General features: G+C 51.8%; 7 protein-coding genes across 7 annotated transcripts, besides 24 other annotated features; all 7 read left to right on the top strand.

Annotated features, from left to right (window-relative positions):
- The first annotated feature begins 1 nt into the window (after nt 1).
- Nucleotides 2-34: a microsatellite.
- Nucleotides 35-432: 398 nt separating this feature from the next.
- Nucleotides 433-2,718, top strand: Tco025E_01494 (putative DNA replication factor; the record flags this gene model as incomplete). Its single annotated transcript, XM_029368432.1, has 1 exon — nt 433-2,718. One exon carries the CDS (start codon nt 433-435, stop codon nt 2,716-2,718), a length of 2,286 nt encoding a protein of 761 aa, XP_029231533.1.
- A 78-nt stretch (nt 2,719-2,796) lies between these two features.
- Nucleotides 2,797-2,813: a microsatellite.
- A 132-nt stretch (nt 2,814-2,945) lies between these two features.
- Tco025E_01495 (putative folate/biopterin transporter) lies at nt 2,946-4,373 on the top strand (the record flags this gene model as incomplete). The annotated part of the gene is made up of 1 exon (XM_029368433.1): nt 2,946-4,373. The coding sequence occupies one exon, from the start codon at nt 2,946-2,948 to the stop codon at nt 4,371-4,373; it is 1,428 nt and encodes a 475-aa protein (XP_029231534.1).
- Nucleotides 4,374-4,544: 171 nt separating this feature from the next.
- Nucleotides 4,545-4,567: a microsatellite.
- A 791-nt stretch (nt 4,568-5,358) lies between these two features.
- Nucleotides 5,359-5,401: a microsatellite.
- Nucleotides 5,402-5,432: 31 nt separating this feature from the next.
- Nucleotides 5,433-5,478: a microsatellite.
- Nucleotides 5,479-5,790: 312 nt separating this feature from the next.
- On the top strand, nt 5,791-7,770 carry Tco025E_01496 (putative tubulin tyrosine ligase; the record flags this gene model as incomplete). The annotated part of the gene is made up of 1 exon (XM_029368434.1): nt 5,791-7,770. One exon carries the CDS (start codon nt 5,791-5,793, stop codon nt 7,768-7,770), a length of 1,980 nt encoding a protein of 659 aa, XP_029231535.1.
- Nucleotides 7,771-7,785: 15 nt separating this feature from the next.
- Nucleotides 7,786-7,824: a microsatellite.
- A 794-nt stretch (nt 7,825-8,618) lies between these two features.
- Nucleotides 8,619-8,670: a microsatellite.
- Nucleotides 8,671-8,829: 159 nt separating this feature from the next.
- On the top strand, nt 8,830-9,435 carry Tco025E_01497 (uncharacterized protein; the record flags this gene model as incomplete). Its single annotated transcript, XM_029368435.1, has 1 exon — nt 8,830-9,435. One exon carries the CDS (start codon nt 8,830-8,832, stop codon nt 9,433-9,435), a length of 606 nt encoding a protein of 201 aa, XP_029231536.1.
- A 204-nt stretch (nt 9,436-9,639) lies between these two features.
- Nucleotides 9,640-9,665: a microsatellite.
- A 326-nt stretch (nt 9,666-9,991) lies between these two features.
- Nucleotides 9,992-10,031: a microsatellite.
- A 103-nt stretch (nt 10,032-10,134) lies between these two features.
- Nucleotides 10,135-10,175: a microsatellite.
- A 45-nt stretch (nt 10,176-10,220) lies between these two features.
- Nucleotides 10,221-12,563, top strand: Tco025E_01498 (putative SET and MYND domain-containing protein 1; the record flags this gene model as incomplete). Its single annotated transcript, XM_029368436.1, has 1 exon — nt 10,221-12,563. The coding sequence occupies one exon, from the start codon at nt 10,221-10,223 to the stop codon at nt 12,561-12,563; it is 2,343 nt and encodes a 780-aa protein (XP_029231537.1).
- A 277-nt stretch (nt 12,564-12,840) lies between these two features.
- Nucleotides 12,841-13,788, top strand: Tco025E_01499 (uncharacterized protein; the record flags this gene model as incomplete). Its single annotated transcript, XM_029368437.1, has 1 exon — nt 12,841-13,788. The coding sequence occupies one exon, from the start codon at nt 12,841-12,843 to the stop codon at nt 13,786-13,788; it is 948 nt and encodes a 315-aa protein (XP_029231538.1).
- Nucleotides 13,789-14,263: 475 nt separating this feature from the next.
- Nucleotides 14,264-14,305: a microsatellite.
- Nucleotides 14,306-14,379: 74 nt separating this feature from the next.
- Nucleotides 14,380-14,397: a microsatellite.
- A 128-nt stretch (nt 14,398-14,525) lies between these two features.
- Nucleotides 14,526-14,595: a microsatellite.
- A 201-nt stretch (nt 14,596-14,796) lies between these two features.
- Nucleotides 14,797-14,830: a sequence feature (GA-rich).
- A 65-nt stretch (nt 14,831-14,895) lies between these two features.
- Nucleotides 14,896-14,929: a microsatellite.
- An 80-nt stretch (nt 14,930-15,009) lies between these two features.
- Nucleotides 15,010-15,050: a sequence feature (A-rich).
- An 85-nt stretch (nt 15,051-15,135) lies between these two features.
- Nucleotides 15,136-15,152: a microsatellite.
- A 960-nt stretch (nt 15,153-16,112) lies between these two features.
- Nucleotides 16,113-16,138: a microsatellite.
- A 4-nt stretch (nt 16,139-16,142) lies between these two features.
- Nucleotides 16,143-16,161: a microsatellite.
- Nucleotides 16,162-16,355: 194 nt separating this feature from the next.
- Nucleotides 16,356-16,397: a sequence feature (A-rich).
- A 327-nt stretch (nt 16,398-16,724) lies between these two features.
- Nucleotides 16,725-16,765: a microsatellite.
- Nucleotides 16,766-17,127: 362 nt separating this feature from the next.
- Tco025E_01500 (putative zinc finger protein) lies at nt 17,128-20,184 on the top strand (the record flags this gene model as incomplete). The annotated part of the gene is made up of 1 exon (XM_029368438.1): nt 17,128-20,184. One exon carries the CDS (start codon nt 17,128-17,130, stop codon nt 20,182-20,184), a length of 3,057 nt encoding a protein of 1,018 aa, XP_029231539.1.
- Nucleotides 20,185-20,191: 7 nt separating this feature from the next.
- Nucleotides 20,192-20,217: a microsatellite.
- A 2-nt stretch (nt 20,218-20,219) lies between these two features.
- Nucleotides 20,220-20,323: a sequence feature (A-rich).
- Nucleotides 20,324-20,706: 383 nt separating this feature from the next.
- Nucleotides 20,707-20,734: a microsatellite.

Genomic DNA, 20,734 nt, shown 5'->3' on the forward strand with positions numbered 1-20,734 from the left:
CCACACACACACACGCATAGACACACACAGACACTCGGTGGAAAAGGCGAGCAAAAAAAAAACAGGGACAACAGTTTTATATCAAAATCCAAGCATAAGCGAGGCTGGGGGTAATGTTATTCAGTGCTTCACACATTTTTTTTTATTGCTGTGTGAGTGTGTAGGCGCGTTTTCCTGGCTCCTGGTTATTTCTCGGGGAGGCCCGATTTTTTTTTCTTTATTGCTTGGCCACGACCTCGTGTGGCCTTCGTACTTTGGTTGAAGAAGGCAAGGTGTGTGGAATAGTTGCTTTTCTTGTGGTCCTTGCGCGGTGCGTTGCCGCCTCTGCTGGGCGTGTGGGGTGGGGGCCGACAAAGCGAGGCGGGGGGTGCATTTTATTACAAAACATAGGGAGTTGCATTAGGGGCGCCGACTTGGCATATATACATATATATGGTGGATGAGGCTTTGGTGGGGGAGCCGCAGCGGCTGGTGCAAAGGCTTCGTTCCTTCGTCCTGGAGTGCTGCGCGCCCCCGCAGTGTCTGACCTCGGCATCTTCGGCGGAGTGTTTCACGACGCGGTCTCTCTGGACGCAAGAAATCGACTGCATGCGACTCCTTGCGGCGTGCCCAAATCTGGCGGAACTCCTCTTCTTCCAGACAATGGCTCTCATAGACACCCTGCGGCAGGTGTGTGCGGAGATTTGCAAAAGTGCCGGGCAGTCGCTTAACCCGGCCGAGCTCTCGCCACGACTAACGCACCTACCCACAGTGGGCGCGCCACCACCGTCCATGCCACCTCCCCATGGGGTGCTTGTCAGTCTCTGTGGAACCATAGTAAGGATGAATGCCAAACGCGTGGTGCCGTTTGTTCATAAACTGAGATGCACCAAGTGTGGGGATACGGTTGAGGTGGCGTCCAGCCCTTTTGATCGTGGCTCCAAGCCAAAAGGGCGTTGCGAACGCAAGGAGTGTGGGGGTGGGGAACTGCAACCTGTTGGTCAGGTTTGGATGGACTACGCGGAGTGTCGCCTGCAGCAGCGTTCCAGTCTCTCGGGTCGCCTCCCTCGCACACTTCTCGTGACCCTTGAGGATGAACTGACGATGAAGTGCACGGTGGGCCAGTTGGTCGAGGTCATTGGTGTCTTGTTTCCGAAGTGGCGGGCCACGTATCCCAACAGTCGACCGATTATTGAGCCCACGATGTGGGCTCTTAACATCACCTCAGTGGAATCTTATCGGGAAGGGGGCCCTGGTGGCATGGCCGCCGCACCACGACGTAAGCCATCTGCTTCAATGGAAGGATCAGCTTTTAGCCCTGAATCATTTTTTTCGTCCTTCTGCAAGGATAAACTACGTCGGAGCACCGCATTGGTCACCTCTGTGTGTCCGCATCTTGCTGGATTGTTTGCCCCCCGTATGGCTTTAATTCTTGCGGTGCTGGGAGGGACTTCCACCACAGGCAAGTTACGCATGCACATACGATCCACAATTCATTGTCTCTTCGTGGGCGATCCGTCGACGGGGAAGTCGCAATTGCTGCGGTTTGCCGCCATGATTGCGCCGCGGAGTACCTCCACCACTGGGATTGGAAGCACCTCCGCTGGGCTAACCGTGGCCGCCGCGAAGGAAAATGGGGAATGGGTTCTGGAACCGGGTGCCCTCGTACTCAGCGACGGTGGTGTGTGCGTGATTGACGAGCTCCGAACCGTGTCTTCGGCGGACCGAGCCTCTCTTCATGAGGCCATGGAGCAGCAAACCATTTCCGTCGCCAAGGCGGGGATGGTAACCAAACTTCGGACCTCTTGCTCCGTGATTTCGGCGTGTAATCCTCCTCCCACACGGCATGGGGGAACCGAAATTGGCGTGGGTGGACCCTTGCTTAGTCGTTTCGATTTTATTTTCTTGCTGTGGGACAAACCCTCGTTGGAAGTCGACAGTTGCGTTGCCACTCACATTCTCACCTGTTCACAGGCTGGACGACAACCACCGTCTGTGCTTTCGCAGGAGGATATCAGCCGCTACTTGCGGTGGGTACATTCTCACTACGCGCAGCATGAGGGCCCTCTGCTTTCGGATCAGGCAGCGGAGCTTATCAAGACGTACTACGATCTGCAACATCGACGCGGGACGTCGCCTCTTCTTGCTGATTGTGTGCCAGTCACCATACGTCTGCTGGAGTCGCTTGTGAGAATAACGCAAGCACATGCAAAACTGCACCTCGAACATGTGTGTACAGAGGAGGATGCGGCGTTGGCTATTTTGCTGATGGAGCAAAGCGCCCATAGTCTGAAGTGCCCTTTGGAGTCCCTTGGTCCGGAGGTATACACAAGCTCCAAGTCTTTGGAAGAGTGTTTTCTCGATCTAAGTCCAGAGGGGGTGCAAAGACAACGCTGCGTGCTTCGGGCAATTGTGGATGTCTTTTCAAACTGCAGCAGTGCTCATACCTCCTCTGACGACGCGGTTGCTGCAACGTGGCTGGAGAAACTGAAGGCCCCCTCGGAGGGGGCGACGCTGCCTTCGCAGCAAAGCAGCAAGCGTGGAAGGGAAGAATCCACAGCGAGTGCTGCGGTCTTGCGTAGTGCACGGCGGTTAGAGGCGGAGGTGTCCTCCCCGTTTTCGAGTGTGCAGACTGTGATTCAGTACACGCCCAGTTCAATGGCGCAATCTCCCGCGAAGAGGAGCTGTAGGCGTCGCGATGCGGATGAAATCATGAAGAGTCTGACTTTTCGTTTTTGACGCATTCCGGGCACATTTGCTCCAGCATCCCGTTTTGACATGAACCGCAATGCCGGAAGGAGTATCTTAATTTCGTTCCTCTCTCTCTCTCTCTCCGTGTGTGTGTGTAGTTGGGTTTTGGCTCTTTCTTTGTGTTCTTGGTCCTCCTTGTTATCGGTTTCCGCCGTCGTCTTCTTTCCCTGTTTCTCTCTGCCGCCTTCTCATTAAGCAGCCCTCTACCATCTGAAATGCCGAGCAACGACAGTCACGACGCCCAGTTGCTGCGGCACTACGCCCAGTTTTTTCCAAACGTGCTCTTCACGTCGGAGGAGGAGATGGAGAAGTACTGCCAGGAGGCCAGGCCCGATGCGGTGAAGAAGGCGCTTGACCTTCCGGAGGGGGAGGAGGTCCCGGAGGATGTCATGAAGGACCCCCGCGCGCACTTGTACATACTAAAACACATTGTGGGACGCAATGCAACCACGGCGGCGTTTGTTGCCCTCCGAGGTTCTGATAAGCAAAAGGTAGTGGCGAAGTTTATTATGTTGAATGACGAGAAGCAGACGGCGTATGCGCGGAGCGAGGTTCACTGCCTGGCCGCCTGTGACCACTTTGGCATCGTCAAGCACTACGATGACCTGAAGTCGGAGGATAAACTGCTATTAATCATGGAGTACGGCAGTGGCGGTGACCTTAACAAGCAAATCAAACAGCGTCTCAAGGAGCGGCTGCCGTTCAAGGAACATGAAGCGGGTCTCTTATTCTATCAAATTGTTCTGGCATTGGACGAGGTGCACAGCAGGAAAATGATGCATCGGGATTTGAAAAGCGCCAATATCTTTTTGATGCCCACCGGCATTATCAAACTGGGTGACTTTGGTTTCTCCAAGCAGTATACAGATTCTGTCTCGCTAGACGTTGGCTCATCGTTTTGCGGGACACCTTACTACCTCGCACCAGAACTTTGGGAGCGAAAGCGATACAGCAAAAAGGCTGATATGTGGTCACTTGGGGTTATCCTGTATGAGCTTTTGACGCTACACCGCCCCTTCAAAGGTCCGTCCCAGCGTGAAATCATGCAACAGGTGTTGTATGGCAAGTATGACCCGTTTCCGTGTGCCGTGTCTGATGGAATGAAGGCACTTATGGAGCCTTTGCTCTCGAAGGATCCCGCGGTGCGCCCCACCACTACACAGCTCTTACAAACCGAACTCTTGAAGTATGTGGCAAATATATTTGAAGAAATTGTAAGAAACTCCGAGGTCATCGAGAAGCACGACAAGGAGCGCATCCTCAAGCAACTTGCCGAGGCACGGGCGAAGGCGCCGCCCCCGAGTGCCGTTCAACCAGGTGCCGTAAGCACCGACGTGGTGCGTGAAGGCTACCTTCTAAAGTACAGTTCAGATATGAAGTGGAAAAAGCGATACTTTTCCATCAAAAATGGGCAACTGCGCATTTCCCTCACTGATAACCCCGAGAAGGATGGTGTCTCTCCAAAGTCTGCCAGTCTGGAAACGGTCAATGATGTATTTCCGGTGCCGGAGGCCTACTGTCGCTCTAACCCGCATCAGCTTGTGATTTGGTTCACAAATGGTCAAAAAATCATTGCCATGGCAAAGTCCGCGGAGGAGCGCGATCTGTGGATCTCCGACTTTCAACGAGCGTGTGGTATGTAAAATAACAAACGCAAGGTTCTTTTCTATCTTTTTTTTTGTTGACTTCTTCTTGGGTCATTATGAAGCTTTCTTTTTGTTTTGTTTTTCACCCTTTATTCGCCCCTTGTTCTGCAGTTCTGACGAAGTTGTGGCGAGGGGAGGTGAACGCAGTGGGACGGAGTCCCCTTGTCTCTCCTGCTGCTGCTGCTGCTGCTCTTCGGCACGATGTTTATTAATGAAGGCGGTGTTATGGTCCCCAGCTCTGCCGCCCACCCTCCATTTCAACGGCGCCTCCCTGTACGGCGGGCTGCGGTCGCGCTGCCGCATACGTCGTGGGATGTATTGCTCCTCTGGGATCGCAAGGCGCTTTTGTGGGGAAAGAAGAACGTGTGTTGTGTGGGGAAGCAAGGAGAAAAAAGGGAGGGAGGTAACCTGGCGAAACTGGTGGGGACGCCGTCCATCTTTTATATTCCTATTTATATACACTTATATACCTTCGTGGTTTTTTATCCCTCCGCTTATGCAGAGGCTCGCACGATGTTCAATGCTTCTTCTTCTTTACGGACGAGGCCCCACCTGTGTTGCTCCTTTGCGCCCGCGAGTATCATCTCCTCTCGTTTTTGCCTCTTTTTTTTTTGCTCGTGATGTGGTGGAAGCATCAAAAGAAAGAACGAAACAAAAAAAAAACCGTTCTTATTAATGCCTCCTTGTGATCGTGTCCGTGTGTCTCTTCCGGTTGTTGTTCGTTTTCGTCAGGGAGATGAGAGTTTTTGTTTCTGTTTTTTTCCGACCATGCGTCCCACAGAGTGAGTGAGAGGGTTGATTTGAGTGGGTGTGCCACCTGTGTAGGTCTCTGGAGCCATGTGTTTGGCGTGGACAGGGAGCAAGCAACGATCTTGCTGCTCGCGCTCCCCTCCCCCTTCTATCTGTGACTGTGTCTTTGCGCGTGTGTGTGCTGATGCTCCTTTGCGAAGTGGGGGGTATGGACCTCAACACATAAGTGCATTATATATATATACACACACACGTATATATATATATATATATATCTGCGTAGGGAAGTAGATCGTTGAGGGCAAGTTTTTTTTTTCTTTTTCTTTTCCGTTGTTTATTCTGTTGGTATTTCCTCACTTTGTATGTGAAACGCTGACGCAGTCATTTCTTTGGGAACGCACAGATTAGGGGGAAAAACAGTATGTATGTCTGCATGCATGCGTGTATACGTCCCTTTGTTTCTGTACATGGTCGACATTCTTGACGCTTGCGTGCGCGGATTTGCGACTTGTTTTTTTTTTGTGTGTGTGGCACTGCGCCCCATTTTCCCCTTTTATCTTTTCTTATGCATGCCTGTGTTGTGTCTTGTTTTTTTCGTGAAGGAAGAAGGAGGTAAGATTGTGCATAGACCAAGGAGTGTGTGTGTGTGTTTTTCTTCTTGTAAATGTTAGGCAAGACCCTTACACCTCCGCTCAATCTCCCCACCTTTTACCCACAGTCTCTCGGCTACCTGCAGCACGGCGGGCGCGACGACGGGGATGTGATGACAGCCGCCACAACGTACTTCCCTCCCCGCCGCCAGCTCCTTGTGGTGGGCAGGTATGTGGCTGACTTCAACAACGAGGACCCCTCGAACCCCAAGTATGACCCACAGACCTGGCTGCGCTCGAGGGCCTCACGCGTGCCGCTACTCTTCCGCCGCAGGAACGGCAATATGTTCTCCGTCGCCTCGACAAACCTTGAGATGTCCTCCTCTGACGTCACACCCCGCGAAGTGCCGGTGGATGTGGATGTGTATTGCGCGACAACAGAAAAGACGCACTATACTCTGGTGGAGCCTGTGTATCCGTTCTCGGCCCCCAGCCTCTTCTTCCCGATACACCACAGCAGCCGCGGATGTGAAGCCTCCGTTGATTCTCGAGCTCCACGTGAGTTAAACCTCGCGTATCATGGCTGTGATCGACCCAATTACAAGCTGAGGAGTCTCACCATACAGAAAAACAACCTTAATCGCATGTGCCTCTACAAGGTGGCCCCCGGTGCCGTGGCCTTCAAGGTGGTGATCGATGCCTTTGAGGCCTCTGGGATGCAGTACACAGCTTCCAATGAGCTCTTCAATGTAATATGGGCGAAGCGGGCAACACCCTACACGTTGGCTCATCTTGGCCCGTACCAGAAGGTTAACCATTTTCCAGGAACATGGGGCATTGGTAGAAAGGATAGTTTGGCTCTCAATATTGAGAAGATGCAGCGTCACTTTGGAGTCGATGCTTTTAATATCGTTCCCGCGTCGTTTTTAATTCCCAAGCAATGGGCACAGCTTGAGGAATACGTCAAACGACAACCCGATACGAGTGAGGATCCGCTGATTTTGATAGTGAAGCCTAGTGCTTCTAGTTGTGGACGTGGAATTCGTCTTTACCATGGAATGCCGCCCATGCCGACAGGAACTAGACCAATGGTGTGCCAGCGCTACCTGGGTAATCCCATGCTCATTTACGGACGAAAGTTTGATCTCCGCTTGTACTGTGTCGTGACGTCCTTCGATCCGCTTCGCATTTTCCTCTTTGATGAGGGTTTGGTGCGTTTTGCCGCGCAAAAGTACCGAGGAATGGACAAGGATTTGGACAATATTCACGTTCACTTGACCAACTACTCTGTAAACAAGACAGCCGAGCTTAACCTAGCAAGTCGTGGCAAAGAGTATCAATCGGATGACCCCGTGGATATTAAGTGGTGTCTTTCTGACCTACGCCAATTCTTAATGGAAAATCAAAAGGATGGAGAACTTACGTGGGAGAGAATCATGCGTGGTTGTGACGATGCTGTCATTAAAGCCTTCCTTAGTATTGAAAACGATGTCGTGGAACGCATTCGCAAGGAGTGTAGTGATAGAACCGGACGGGGATGTTTCGAGATGTACGGTTTAGATTTAATGGTGGATGCGGAATACAATGTAAAACTTATTGAGGTGAACATCATGCCTTCCTTGGCCACAGGAACCCCTCTTGACAAGGCCGTCAAATCCCGCATGTTAGCCCACCTACTGACGCTCATCCGCGTGGTGCCGCATCAACGCAATGCCCCTGGGCCCACACCACCAAACTTTGGAGAACCGCCTTCATATCGCCACTACACGCGTTATCGGTTTGGTCGGCACCCGCACCAGGAGGCGGAGCTGATTCAGAAACCCCTGCTTACCCGATTTAACGATCCCAATGACCCTGACTCTTTCCTTTCCCCGAGCGAATGCCTTCTATTGGTTGAGGCGGAGGAGGAATTGGCATGCGCTGGCGGCTTCCGTCGTATTTTTCCCACGGCCAAGAATGTGCTGGCCTACTTGCCTTACTTTACGCATGGTGTTCTCAGAAACAACTACCTTCTTGCATCGGCTCTCCGGATGCAGGCAAAGACAAGCAGCTGAACGGGAATTCAAGGCATTATCATTACTATTACCTTATTATTATTATTATTATTAGTTGCTGGTGTTGTTGTTTGCGTGGGGCAATAAGTAAACGCAGCAACTACCTCGCTGGGTTTTTGAGGGAGAAACTCAAGCCGCACAAGAATGAACACGATAACAAGATAGATCAAAAACGGAGTAGAAAAAAAAAAGAACGGGGATGCAATGGTTGACTTTTTCATGAAGGAGGAATGGAGTAAGGAGTTAAATGCGGGAAGTGGTGTGGCAAACGGGGATACTATGCCTCGTGCCACACTCACTGGTGTTAAAATTTGGGAAAGGGGGGAGGAGGGCGTGTGTGTGCGTATGTATGTGAAAGAGCGAGAGAGTTAGAGAGAGACCGTGGGGGGACGAACTACGTACGGAGACTCGTTTTGGGACGTAAAAAAAAAGAGAGTGTTGCTATTTCTCTCTTCACTTGGTTTCACTTCCTCTGTGCAGGTGTGGAATTGTTCTCCAGCGTGGTTGGATAAGACTCCACATTCACTTTTCTTTCCGTGTATTAACTCTTTTGCTTCCCCTTTTACTTCGTCGCGTCGGTGATGGCCAGGTGGAAAAATTTCTCTGAAGGCGTCAATTCTGCATGCGTGTTCTTTCCTTGCGTTTTGGGCCTGAGCGAAAGAACCTTTACGCCTTTCAAGTCCATTTTTTTTTGACTATGCAGCAATGTATGTGCTTCCCCGCGCGAACGTGAGGCTACTCACCGCTGTTTCGCTGCTGCTGGTGGTGGTGGTGGCGCCTTGCCTCTCTCGCTTCTTTCCTACTTTAAGCATGGTCCCTACGTGCCTCTTTCTCCCCCTCTTTGCTTCTGTGTGTGTATATGTGTATGTGTGTGTGTGTGTGTGTGTTTGCGTGTGTGTGCTTCTTCTATTTTGTTCTCTCCCTATCTACTCCACTCGAATCCCGCAACTCTTTTGCGCGTCGCTGCGTCCTGCCAAGGTAGAAGCTCTCTTTTTGGCGCTGTTGGAACTCTTCTGTGTGGGCGAACCAAAATACTCACCCGTCGCTGAATACGGCTCCATGCTTGACTACTTCGTTGCCATTGGCGTGGCCCTGGCGGGGCTGTTGGTGGTGTACTATGTGTTCCAGAGCATCAGCAGGTCGGAGGTGGTGACGGTCGCGGCCCCGAAGCAGCAGCGGTCACGTGCGCGAAAGGCGCCGAAGCCACCTCGCCGCGACGACGCGGCGCTTGACCGCGCGACGGAGGCGCTCATCGCCCGCGAGGTCGCACGCAACACCACCTCCATGCGCGCCGACGTGCGCGACGTCAGGCCGGTGTCGCTCGAGAAGGTGCAGCGTAAAGCGGCAGCCGGCAAAAACAAACGGGTGGCGCCGACCGCCACGCCCACGAACACCGCGAAGCAGAAGCTGATCGATGAGATGGGGTTCCAGCAGGTGGGGGAGCAGCCGAAGCCGCGGAGGAACACGTCGCCGCAGCAGCAGCGAGAGCCGCAGGTGGGCATGGAGGAGGAGCTAAGCCGCAAACTTGGTCTCTTCTTCAGCAACGGCCGAAAGGAGAAGAAGGGGTTCAAGCTCAACCTGAAGGAGGAGCAGGCAGCGAACTCCACAAGCAATGGTGTCCACGTTGTTGTGAAGAAGGATATTAGTAATGCCCGAACTTGGTAACTCTGAGTTCGAGATGGAAATGCAAAAGAAGAGCTTGGAGGAAAAAGTTAAAAAAAAAAGGGTGGGGGATGACTCTGTGCGCACGAGTTCCAAAAAAAAAGAAAAAAAAGATCAAAACACAATCTCATGAGAAGAATAATAATAATTATCAGGCTTCATAATTTCCACGCTACGAAAGCCTTGGCGAGGTAAAAGAAAAGGGGGTATATATATATATATGCATATATATAGTCACTCTTGAGCGAGGAAGAAGACGTCATTTCTCCATTGCTCGCTTTCCCTTTTAATGTGCGCATTACTTTATTGAGTGTCTGTATATGGGAGTTGGGGGAGACAATGGCAGAAGACGCTTTTTTTTCCCCTCACCTCTGTCTTTTACTCTTGTGGCTGGTGCGGGAGCAACAGTAGCAACAACAGGAAAGAATGGGCGAATAAGAAGGAAGTATATATTTTTCCCTTCCACCGAACTATGGTAAAGTGTCGGGAGAAGAACGAGTTACACTTCTCCTTTTTTTTCCCCCTCTTATTTTTCTTTTTCAAAGGAACTCATTCTGCAATCTATGTCTCTATCTATCTATATATATCTCTCTCTTTCTTCCTTTGCCTTCTTGCAGGAAGGAGGGCGGTGCTGTGAGCGGCAGTGGGGGAGGTAGAGAGGCGAGCATCGCATTGCCTTTGGCTTGGCGTATTTTTAACGCTTTTTTCTTCTTTTCCTCTTCCCTTCTTCTCTATTTTTTTCTCGCAGCTTTGTGCTTTTTGCCGTTCCTTGGGGGGAGGAAGTCGTAATGCTGGATTGCCGGAGCACCTCCTTGGAGCAGCACCTGAAGGACGAGAAGGCGGCATATTCTCAACTCGCGCTGCTGAACATCCAGTCGAGTGCCCTCCTCGACCGCTTTTATCGTGAGTGGTGCGCGTTAGAGTCTAGGCGGCAGGTGCTCCTCAACGAGTTGGAGCATCACAGCCGCGCTATTCGCGAGCACCGAAAACAGTTGGAGTTGACGCTGTTTCCGCCCGAGGTGCGGGCATGGATGCGGGCTGCATTGCCCGAAGTGGAAGTCTGGGAAGAGGCTGACGCAAAGCTGGGTGCAATCTATGAACCATTTTCCGACACGCCGTGTTCAACGCTCCCTGTCACAGGAAAGGCACGGGCGGTGTTCGAGCAGGCCATCGCACGGCAGGTTGTGTGCTGGGAGGAACCGAGCGGCGCTGTTGCAGAGTACAAGGAGCGGCCGGCCCCGTCACGTTTGGCGCGTGTCAGCCCTCAACCAGGAGTTCTGCTGCATTCTTGCTTCTTACCGTACAGGAACCCGCAAACGGCCGAATTGCGTCGTCGAGCCGTGGGCGGAGATGTCGTTGTCATGAAGAGCCCAGAACCGAGTGTGGGTCGTGTACTTGTCTCAATGCATGTGATTCGTCGTGGTGACCCCATCATGGTGGAGGCCCCGCTTTTTACTTCTTTCACGGCAACGGGGGAGGGCGGTGGTTGTCGTGAGGAGTTTCTTCCGCCAGCTATCCGGAAAGCCATGAGCGCGGTGCTGCGTCAGTCCAAAGTCTTCGCGGCGCAGGGGTGGGACACACGGCTTCTTCGCCCATTCTATGAATGGTTAACAGAGCTGGTGTTTGGGGAGAAACGAGAGGAGTTTGCGCAGCGGTGGGAGGAGCTTGGCTGCCCAGTGGAAGACGCTGATCCCGCATTCCTCTCAAAATTCTCTGGCCTAGCACACTTCCTGTGGATGAGTCTCCCGTCCTCGCTTGCATCGGTGCTAGGAAGCGAGGAACGCGTGCTTTTGTTTTTTGTAACCCTTATCACGAATGCCATAAACTACGGTGGGGACATCGTGGAAGAGGAAGGCAACGTTTACACCGCGGCAAATGGTGTTTGTGTTGCCCCTCTCAACGCAGGGCTGGGGGTCTTTGGTGGGATTTCGTTGATTGAGCACAGCTGTCAGCCCAATGCCGTTTTAGTGTTTCGCCATGGGTGCACCCCAGAGAGCAGCATATTCGCCGAGCTACGGGCCACGCGTGCAATCGCGGTCGGGGAGCGCATCACGATTGCGTATGTGCCAACCTTTCTTCCAAAGGCGCAACGGCAGAAGCGGTTACGAGACAAGTTCTTTTTTTCATGCGCTTGTGAGCACTGTACCACTGGCTCCGATACAACACGGATGATGTTTGCCCCCGGTGAACCACGTGAGGAAGGAGTCGTCATGTGCCCAAAGGGGCGAGGAGCTGACTGGACGCTGTGGTCGTTGAGGTCGCGTCCCTCGGTGCACGGTTTGAAGGAGCTGGGGAAGTTGTACCGCTACGATGACGCCCACGTGCTGGATGCCGTCCGCGACGAGACGGCGTTTCGACAAGAGATGAGTGCCACCGGCATGGGCGGCATGGATGCTGTAGGGGTGAGAGCTGAAGTGCAACAACTTACTAGGGTGTTGCACGGTGAGGCAAAAAGCAACGTCAGTCCGCTTCACCACCTCTTTCTGCTCCGAGCGCTGCAACTGGCGGCGGTAGCAAACTCTAACTTTTCTCAGTTGGACGCTGTCACGACGGAGTCCGTGTTGATATTCATGCGTGAACTGCTGCAGGAACTGACAGAGGTAGTCTTTCTGCTGCCTGACTGGTTCATCGCGGAGCTGCTTATTGGTGAGACACCCACGGGTGTGCTCACCGATGATCTGGGCGAGCGACTATTGGGTGACAGTAGCCATGGGCGTGCCGCGACGCGGCAACCGTGGCAGGAACGTCTCACCACGCATCCGTTGCTTCACCAGCATGGGACACTCCTTGTCTCCCTCCTGGAGTCTTACGCGGCACTTCGCGAGGAGGCGGGAAACACTGAGGCAGCGCTAAATGCGTGGACGGCTTGTGTTATTTTGCTGCGATATGGGATGTGTCAGGGGGCTTCTGAACGCTGCCTTCGCGCTCAGCTGAAGGCCCTACAGTGCCGTCAGCGACAAAAACGAAAAAACAGGAGCAGCAGCTTTAAGGTTAGGAGAAAACCATGCGACAGGCCAATACATACGCGTAACAAGGAAGGTAGTCAGACCATTTCTATTTTATTTTTTTCTTCATCTTTGCTTGTTTGTTTCCCTCTTACTTCATTGCTGCCTCACTCGCTGTGTTGGTGATGCCCACCGCAGTTTGGTGGGTGGTGAAAGGGAAACGTGTAGAATTTATCTGTAACGACTTGCATAGCCGTATTTCTCTGTTACTGCTTTTGTTTTTTTTTTTTTGGGGGGGGGGAGGAGTTTCTGTTTCTTGCCTTGTGTGCTGTTGGTGGTGTGGGACTCCGCGTGTTTCTATTTTGTGGCTGTCGTTTCTCTTCTTGCGACCTGGCAGTTTAGTCGACACTCTCTAGTTAGTATTTAAAAGCTCTGCTGAGACCTTGTGTGGTGTTGAGGTGCCATGACACAAATCATTACGGATAATTTGCGTCCAAGCGTACCATCTGCCGCCCCGAAAAGTCAGCGCGTATGCCGTCACTTTGCTCGAGGCCGCTGCACGTGGGGATCGTCTTGCCGCTTCTCCCACGATGCTGAGCGTGTTGTCGTTGATGAGTCCCAAATCGGCCAGAACTTTATTGGGCCTCAACAGCTACAGTTGCAGAAGGAGCGCCACGTTATACTGAAGGCAGCTTTGAACGGAGAGTTCGAGATAAAACCGTACAGCGTGGCTGAAGGGTATCAGAGGCACATAGTTCACCTCCGTTTTTCATCGTCGACGATTCTTCTTCCACGGTTATTGACGGAGGAGGCGCTTCAGCAGCAGCTTATAGAACTGGGGGACAATGAGCAGCTTCGCATTGGTGGTCTTCTCTTCCTGGTGGGTGAACCCGCTGTGTTTTGGTCCATGATGCAGAACTACTGTCTGCGCGGGACAACAACAAGCTCCAAGTGGGACACGTTGCTGGCAAACGCAAAGCGTGGCTACGTGGAGTGTATGTTCTTCCGCTCAGCAGTGGGATGCTTGAGTAGCGAGTGCCCCTTTTCCCACACCACTCCCCCAGCTGTTACATTGGCCACACCACTGCAAAACATGGCGACAAACAACGCACTTCTGACTCCACTGTTGGGCTTTGGTATGGCAACAACAGCAACTGCGGTAAACACCACGTCACCGGCAGTGGCTTCGGTGGCCAAAACGCACACGAACGGTCTTTGCCAGACCACAGAATCTGCGAGGCAAGTCAGCGTCCCATCACTGACGGTAAAAGCGGATGAGTCCGTGGCTTTCCGCGACACCGTGTGGGGGGCCTGTGGCATTCCAGAGCTCAAGACTACCCCAGAGGCGCAGGAGGACCTTTCCTTCATCTGGGGCGGCGGGGTGAGAAGTGTGCCGGAGTTTGAATGGTAACCATCTTTTGCATGCATGAGACTCCCATCGTCTGGCCAACCTGTTCCTCTGTTCCATTCCTTACAACCATTCTTACCTCTACTGCCTTTTCTTTCCTGAAGACAAATACATGCAAAGTGGACGCAAATGGGCGAGGGAACCACAAGGGGTGGCGGTGAAGGAGGAGGGAAGAGTGATTGCACCAGGGAACTTGTAATGAATGCAACAAAAAAGATGAAGCCTTAGATATACAAACAGACATGGACAGGCAAGCGGAGAGGTTTTCAAATACACTCTGAGAACGAGAGAGTGTGATTGTGTGGGTGTCTGTGTATACGAGAAGAAGAAGTGGTAGAAAAAAAAGGTCGGGAAAGACACGGACGAGCATATCTGAGAAGTGAAGAAAGACGGAGACAACAGCTGTCCCATTTTTTCGGCGTTTAGTTTAACTTCCTTGTCGATGTTTTGTTGTTGTTTGTTTGAGTTTTCCCAGGGGCTCGCTCTCTCTCTCTCTCCCTCTCCCTCTGACTTCCCCTCCTCCGAAGTGCATACTTGCGTACATCTGTATATAAAAATATATAATATAATACTTCACACTTCAAACCAGGCGTTTATATATATATATATATAATTTCATAGCGTCTTAAGTTGCCCCATCTAGCTTTTATGTAGTTTGTCGATTTTTTGGTCGTTTTGAGTCTTACGCGCATATGCGCGCTTTGTGCGTGAGTGTGTCTGTGTAGCTATAAATAGACATATGTGTGTGTTCTCTGTATGTGTGTCTGAGTAAGAGTCAGTGAGTGTGTGTGTGTGTATGTGTGTGGTGTGCCCCCGTGCGTTTGTTTCTCTGCGTTTTCTTCAGCACCACTTTGGGCGGTCGAGTGAAGGCGCAAAACCAGAGAGGCACGACCGACCGACCGACGGGGGGAGAGAGAGAAGTGCGTGATAAACGCTAACGGGAGGGGGACGAGCGTAACTAATAAACTATCAAAGCACCAGTTGATGCGAGGGAAAAGGAAGAAAAACGCAAGAGTCAGAGAGAGCGAGAGAAGAGAATGAAAGACTGCAGTAGTAAACTGACAAGAAAGAAAGACACGAGGGCCAAGTAAGAAAGAAAAAAAAATGAAAATACATATATATATATTTATATGTATATGTATATTCTTGGCTGGGGGGGATGGCGCTGCGGGGGGAGAGGGACCCTGCACGCACGGGCCCACGCGTGTGTCAAGTGAAGAGGGCAAATGATAAACATAAGCGAAAGACGAAGAGGAAAACGAAAAATGCGGAATCGGGCCAAAAGCACAAAAAAAAACAAGTTAATAGTTGTGGGAAGTAGAACTAAGAAAAAAAAGGAGGATGAAAGAAAATAATAATAATAATAAGTGGCCTGGGCGGGGAAGGGGCGTGAATAGCAAAAGAAGAGGTAAACAGAGGAAGGAGAGCCAAAGTTTACAGAATCATGTTTTTTTTTTCCGTAAGTGTGTGTGTGCGTGTGCGTTCCCCCGCGCGTCCGTGCGGTGGTACTTATGGGGTGCGAGCAGCGCGTGTGGTCGAGGGGTGCAACGCGGAAACGAAGGAGACGCGGGGGGGGGGAGCGAGGAGGAACGTAGGTGTGAAGTTCTTTGGCCGCCATTCATGCGCTGGGCAAGCAAGGTGGAGACCCACGCACAAAGTAAGAAGCAAGACGCCATGCAGGCGCGGATGGTTGTGTGGCGAGAGGAGGAGGAGGAAGCGGGGCTCGAAAGAAAAGAAATACACGCGGCCCAAGCAAAAAGAAACAGAAAAAAAAGCTGGCGTAGAATACCTCTGAATTTCATTTTCCTTTTTTTTCTCTTGTTGTTGCTCTGTTCGTAACGCGCGTGCGGCGTCTCAGTCCGCAGGGGCGCTGCCGTGGAGGGGGAAGGCGGAGGGAGGGTTATACTAACACCTACACGCGAGAGGCATTGCATGCGGCAGAGACCCGTGTGTGGAGCACCAGGGGAAGAACAGAACACATGCGCCCCCCGCCAAGAGAGTAGGAGTGGTACACGCCACGCAAATACTGCCACGCCCATGCATGCACATAACTAAATATATTTGTTTACGTTCGCAAAACAATCAGCTCCCTTTTCGAAGTTTATGAGTTTTACTTCAAAGCCGGCGGAAAAAGCAATAAGAAAACGAACAAAAAGAAAAAGAGAGAAGAGGAAGTGAGGGATGTGAGAAGTGCGGAGGAAAGCAGTGGTAGTGGCAGTGGTGAAGGTGGAACAAGAGGCACAGAGATGTTGACGAAGAAGCAGAAGCGAAAGTGTGGGAGGAAATTTCCAAGGCAGCGAGGGAGAAGCAGGTGCAAACAAGTCATCAAGGAAGGAAAGGAAGGAAGAAGAAAAAGTAACAACAACAACAACAACACGCAGGCCGCGCAAATCTAACTTTTGTATAGAATGCAGTAATAAATGGAGGGGGAGGCGAGGCGATGAAATTTCAGGGTTTGGGGAATCAATGACTAAGTGAGAAAATGAGGGAGGGAGAGGGGGGGGGGAAGAAAAAAGTAACCTGCGGAAGGGAGATGCAAAAAATATATGCGAGAAGGAACCGGGAGGAGTAAAAAGCAAAAAAAAAAAATCGAAAAAAAAACACAACAACAACAGTTGATATTTCATCTCAGTTCATGACTGCGATTGCAGCAGCAGGTTAAGACTGAAGCAGCCTCCATGCCTCGGAAGTGCGGAGGACAGCGCCCTACCCATAAAGTACGGAGTCAAAGAACGATGAGGCAGAAAAGGCTGCTTCCAACGAGAGGCAATAAAACAAAAAAAAAAGAGGAGGGGAAAGACAAAAATGAACATGTAGTGAGCAGGGAGCCCATAACGAATTGAAGGTAAAAAAAAAAGAGGAAAAAAAATTCGAGGGTCCTTAACCCGTCGAGAAAAACGTCTTTTGTTGCTTGGTTTGATACCATTGAAAGTCAGTGCATACATATATATATATATGTGTGTGTATGTATGTATGTATGCGTCTGTGCGAGAAGAGGGGGAGAGAGAGGAGGTCTCAGCGCAAGCTTTGAGCTTTAGACGTAATAATACACTCTCAAAAAGAAAAAGGAAACACAACAAACAAATAAACCTACATATTCTTCTTCTTGTCTTGTGGCACCTTGGCCGCCCAGTTTCGGTGGAAGGCGCGTACAATGGAGTAATTGCGGTGTGGGGTGATGAAGCGCGTGTGACGCTACCTCATGAGTCTCTCCGGTTTTGCCTTGTTTCCTTTTCCTGTTTCCTTCTTGCACGTGTGTGGAATTAGTAGTGAACCCTATCATATTAAACGTAGGGAATTATTAAGCTTTTGCCTACTCTCATTCATCGCAGTAGCGTCACCATGTCTTCTGGCGAGAAGGAACGGGATGCACTCGAGACTGGCGTGCCGGAGTCGGGTGCCGCGGAGGAGCGCGACGTGAAGCGAGGTGCGGGAAGCAGCAATGGTGGTGAGGCGGCAACGGCGGCGCCAACATCACAGCAGCAACAGCAGCAACCGTCGGGCGATGGCGGCCCATCGGAGGAAGAGGGTCGGGACCACAGGTCGGCGACTATCGCTCATATCCAGCAGAACTTTGGTGTCATGGCCCGTGTGTTAGAACGGGAGGTGTTCCGACGAGGGTTGATAAATAGTAGTGTGGAGGAGATGTACTCAGTTTTTTCTATGAAAAGTACTGCTCTACTCGAGTTTCTTATAACCGAAACGGATCAGCATGCTTTGCACGCGCAGATTTTGGAAATGTTGCTGACGATCCTGGAGCCTACGTACGGCATTGAGCATGCACGAATGCTGGTGGCCATAATGGATCAGTCTGTCGCTGACTTGTACTTGTTCCAGGCGCTACTCTCAACATCCTCACTGGACACTTTGGTTCAGAGAGCGGAGGAGTTCATGGACCCCCCGACACGGTCCGTCGGGTCAGGCATGAGCGGTGGTATCCCTGGGAACTATAGTGGTGTGCCAAGTGAGAATGTGCGTGGCGTGCAGCCGACATACAACAATGCGTCGGCGCCTGTGCGCTCCTCCTACGCGGAGTTCGGCAAGGACCGGCGTGTGGAGCCAGCAATGGAGCCAAACATACCTCGTGGAGCCAATACCTACACCGAAGGTGGTGGCGTTCCAACCCCCAGTCAACCAGAGGATGAGCCGATGCCAGCAGTTACCTCGGGTTGGGCAAATGTGCAGCGAAAGCATGTCGAGCATGACCGTGAGGTGCCTGTTCATCATTACCAGCAGCAGCAGCAGCAGCAGCATCAGCAGCCACAGCCACAGCCACAACACTTACAACATCGAGTCCCTTTTAATCCATTCCTTCATCAGCAACGGCAACAGCCTCCAAACGTAGCTCATCATCACCAGGTGGTTGTAGGAACGGGTCCGATGGGATTACAGCAGCAGCAACAGCAACAGCAACTCCAGCAACAGCAACCGGAGAACCATCAACCGGATTCTTTCCCACGTGCACCGGTGGTACAGGGGCCGCAGAAGAGGATGATGGATCGCGTGTCCCCTGGCACGCAAGAGTCCGAGGACGCACATCTGCGAGGAGCAATGTGGCGGGGCCCCCTTCCTCCACCGGGTGCCCAGCACGACGCCGTAACGGTACCGCAGCCCTCATATCACCCCCAAAACCAATCGTCACCGCCTACGCTACACCCAAACCAGCATCAGCTTGCCACTCCTAATTCCCCAACGCATTCAAGATTTCTGCTGCATCACCGTCACGTCACCGCGCATTTTGCACCACCGGTTTCCATGGGAAAACAAGCATCGCCGCAACCTGCAATGCAGTTGTCCCCACAGCTGACCCCACAGCCTGTGACGACGAAAACAGCGGCAGCGGCAACGGCAACGGCAGCTGTGTCAATTTCCAACCCGCAGCGGGTGATGGTTCCCCATCATCATCATCATCATCATCATCATCATGATATTCCGCCCCCACATCTTATGATGCCCAGAGTCTCGCCCCCATCGCAAACCACCAAGTCTGTCGCGAAGCCGGAACCTGTGAACTCATCTGAGACAACGCCTGTGGTCCACAATGCAGAGGCTGCTGTGCCACAGCTGAAGCCGCATCATTTTCATCATATTCCTTCTATCCAAAAGGTTGTGCGCCAGCCTCCACCTAATGTGAGCATGTCAGCATCAGTGGGTGTTGGCGGTGCTGGCGCTGCTGGCGGTGGGTTTAGTGGTGGAGGGAGTGAGGCGCCTTCTCATGGGATTATGATTCCCACGCACCATCATATGCTACATCACTTTCAGCAGATCAGACCGGTGGTCCAGCCGCAGCAGCAACAGTATCGACAATCTCCTTCGTCCGCCCCAGGCCCGATGTCTATCGACGCGCTTAGCAATGAAGAAATGAACTGGGCCTCGTCGGAGACAGCAACAATGTTGTCGGGCTCACAGGAGATTCGCTGCTTCTTTCGAGAGCGAGGTGTGACGGAGCCCGTCGTCAATGTCATTGCCAAAATGTTCCTTTCAATGGAGGAATTGATGGCAATTCCTCGTGAAGCGCTTGACGAGAGACTAAGGAAAGAAGGCGTGTCTGCCAATAATCGGCAGTATGTTTGGGCCGCATTGCACCCAAGCGAAAAGACAACTTCTGAAAAGGACGTTCCTGAAATGAGTGAGCTACGCAACTTCATCCACTCTAATTCCATCCACAATAACATGTCTCAGGAGGGAGACGATGAGAATGCAACGGCTAAAGGTGGTCGCACTGGCAAAACGATGCTCCAAGTACCTCAACCTAGAACGTCTCAGGGTAAACCACCACAGTCAGGAAAGGTAGGGGAATATTACGCGGTTATTTGGGTCTCTTTGGTTCGTGCATGGCAACTTCAAACTGTGCTTGGGGAGTTGTCCAAGTACGGCAAGGTGCTGCAGCATGGAACATCTTCTCGTAGGCGCGATCTGGTTTACTTCAAGTTGGGTGAGCACAAGAATGAACTTCAGATGGTGCGAAAAATAGGGGGCGCTGTTGTGGAAGACTACTATCGTGTGTCTCCAGGGGACGTAGATGACGGCGCCCCGCCAACGCCGACGGGACGTTCCGAGGAGGCTGATGACAATGGTTCCAGTAAAATCGTCGGCCAGAAGGCTGGCGCTGGGCTGCAGCCTTACCCGCAGCATCCTCAGCAACCCTCCGCGAACCGTGGCGAGTACGGGGTGGCGGACGAGGAAGACATGGATGGGGACGAAGGCCGAACTCACCGCAAGGGGAGTGGGGTGCGGCACACTAGAGGGCGGGGTCGCGGTGGGCATCACGGCTACCATCATCATCGACACTCAGAAGGAAGCCACCAGACAATCTGCAAATTCTTCAGTAAAGGGACGTGTAAGTACGGTGATCGTTGTCAGTTTTTCCACCCGGCGAAGCATGCGAGTCGGTCGTGATAAAGGGGCAGCAGCAGCAGCAGCAGCAGCAGCTAAAAAACAACAACCAAGCAACCAAAGAAAACAAAAAGCAAAAGGCAAAAAAAAAAAAAACTCTAAACCAAACGAAAACAAAAGCAAAACAAAAAGATGAAATGAAGGAAGGTTCTCGCCACATAGGAGAACTACGTAAAAAAAAAAGAATGAAAATGAAAATGTGCCCATCCTGCTGTATTCGCTCGTTTGCCTGTTCGTATTCTGTTTCTTTCCCAGTCCCCCGCGTTGGCCTTGATGCCGTGCGTTGTATCGGGATCTTCCCGGCGTGACAACAAGGAGAGGTGGGTGTGGCGTCTGAGAGAAGAGACAGTAGAAGCGAGCGGGGTGGGGAGAAGCACAAACTCCAACGCGGAAAAGAAACAAAGCTGAAAAAAGGATGAAGCTGTGTGGAACCCCAAAACAAGCTGACAAATATATCTATGGCGACTGCGCAATACCGTAGGCGATGAGGCAAAGAGAGCGAGGAGCGAACATTTTGTGCTTGTCATATATATGAATATATATATATATATAT

Source organism: Trypanosoma conorhini, assembly GCF_003719485.1.
Source record: "Trypanosoma conorhini strain 025E chromosome Unknown Tco_14.4_contig_00049, whole genome shotgun sequence".
NCBI classification, from domain to species: domain Eukaryota; phylum Euglenozoa; class Kinetoplastea; order Trypanosomatida; family Trypanosomatidae; genus Trypanosoma; species Trypanosoma conorhini.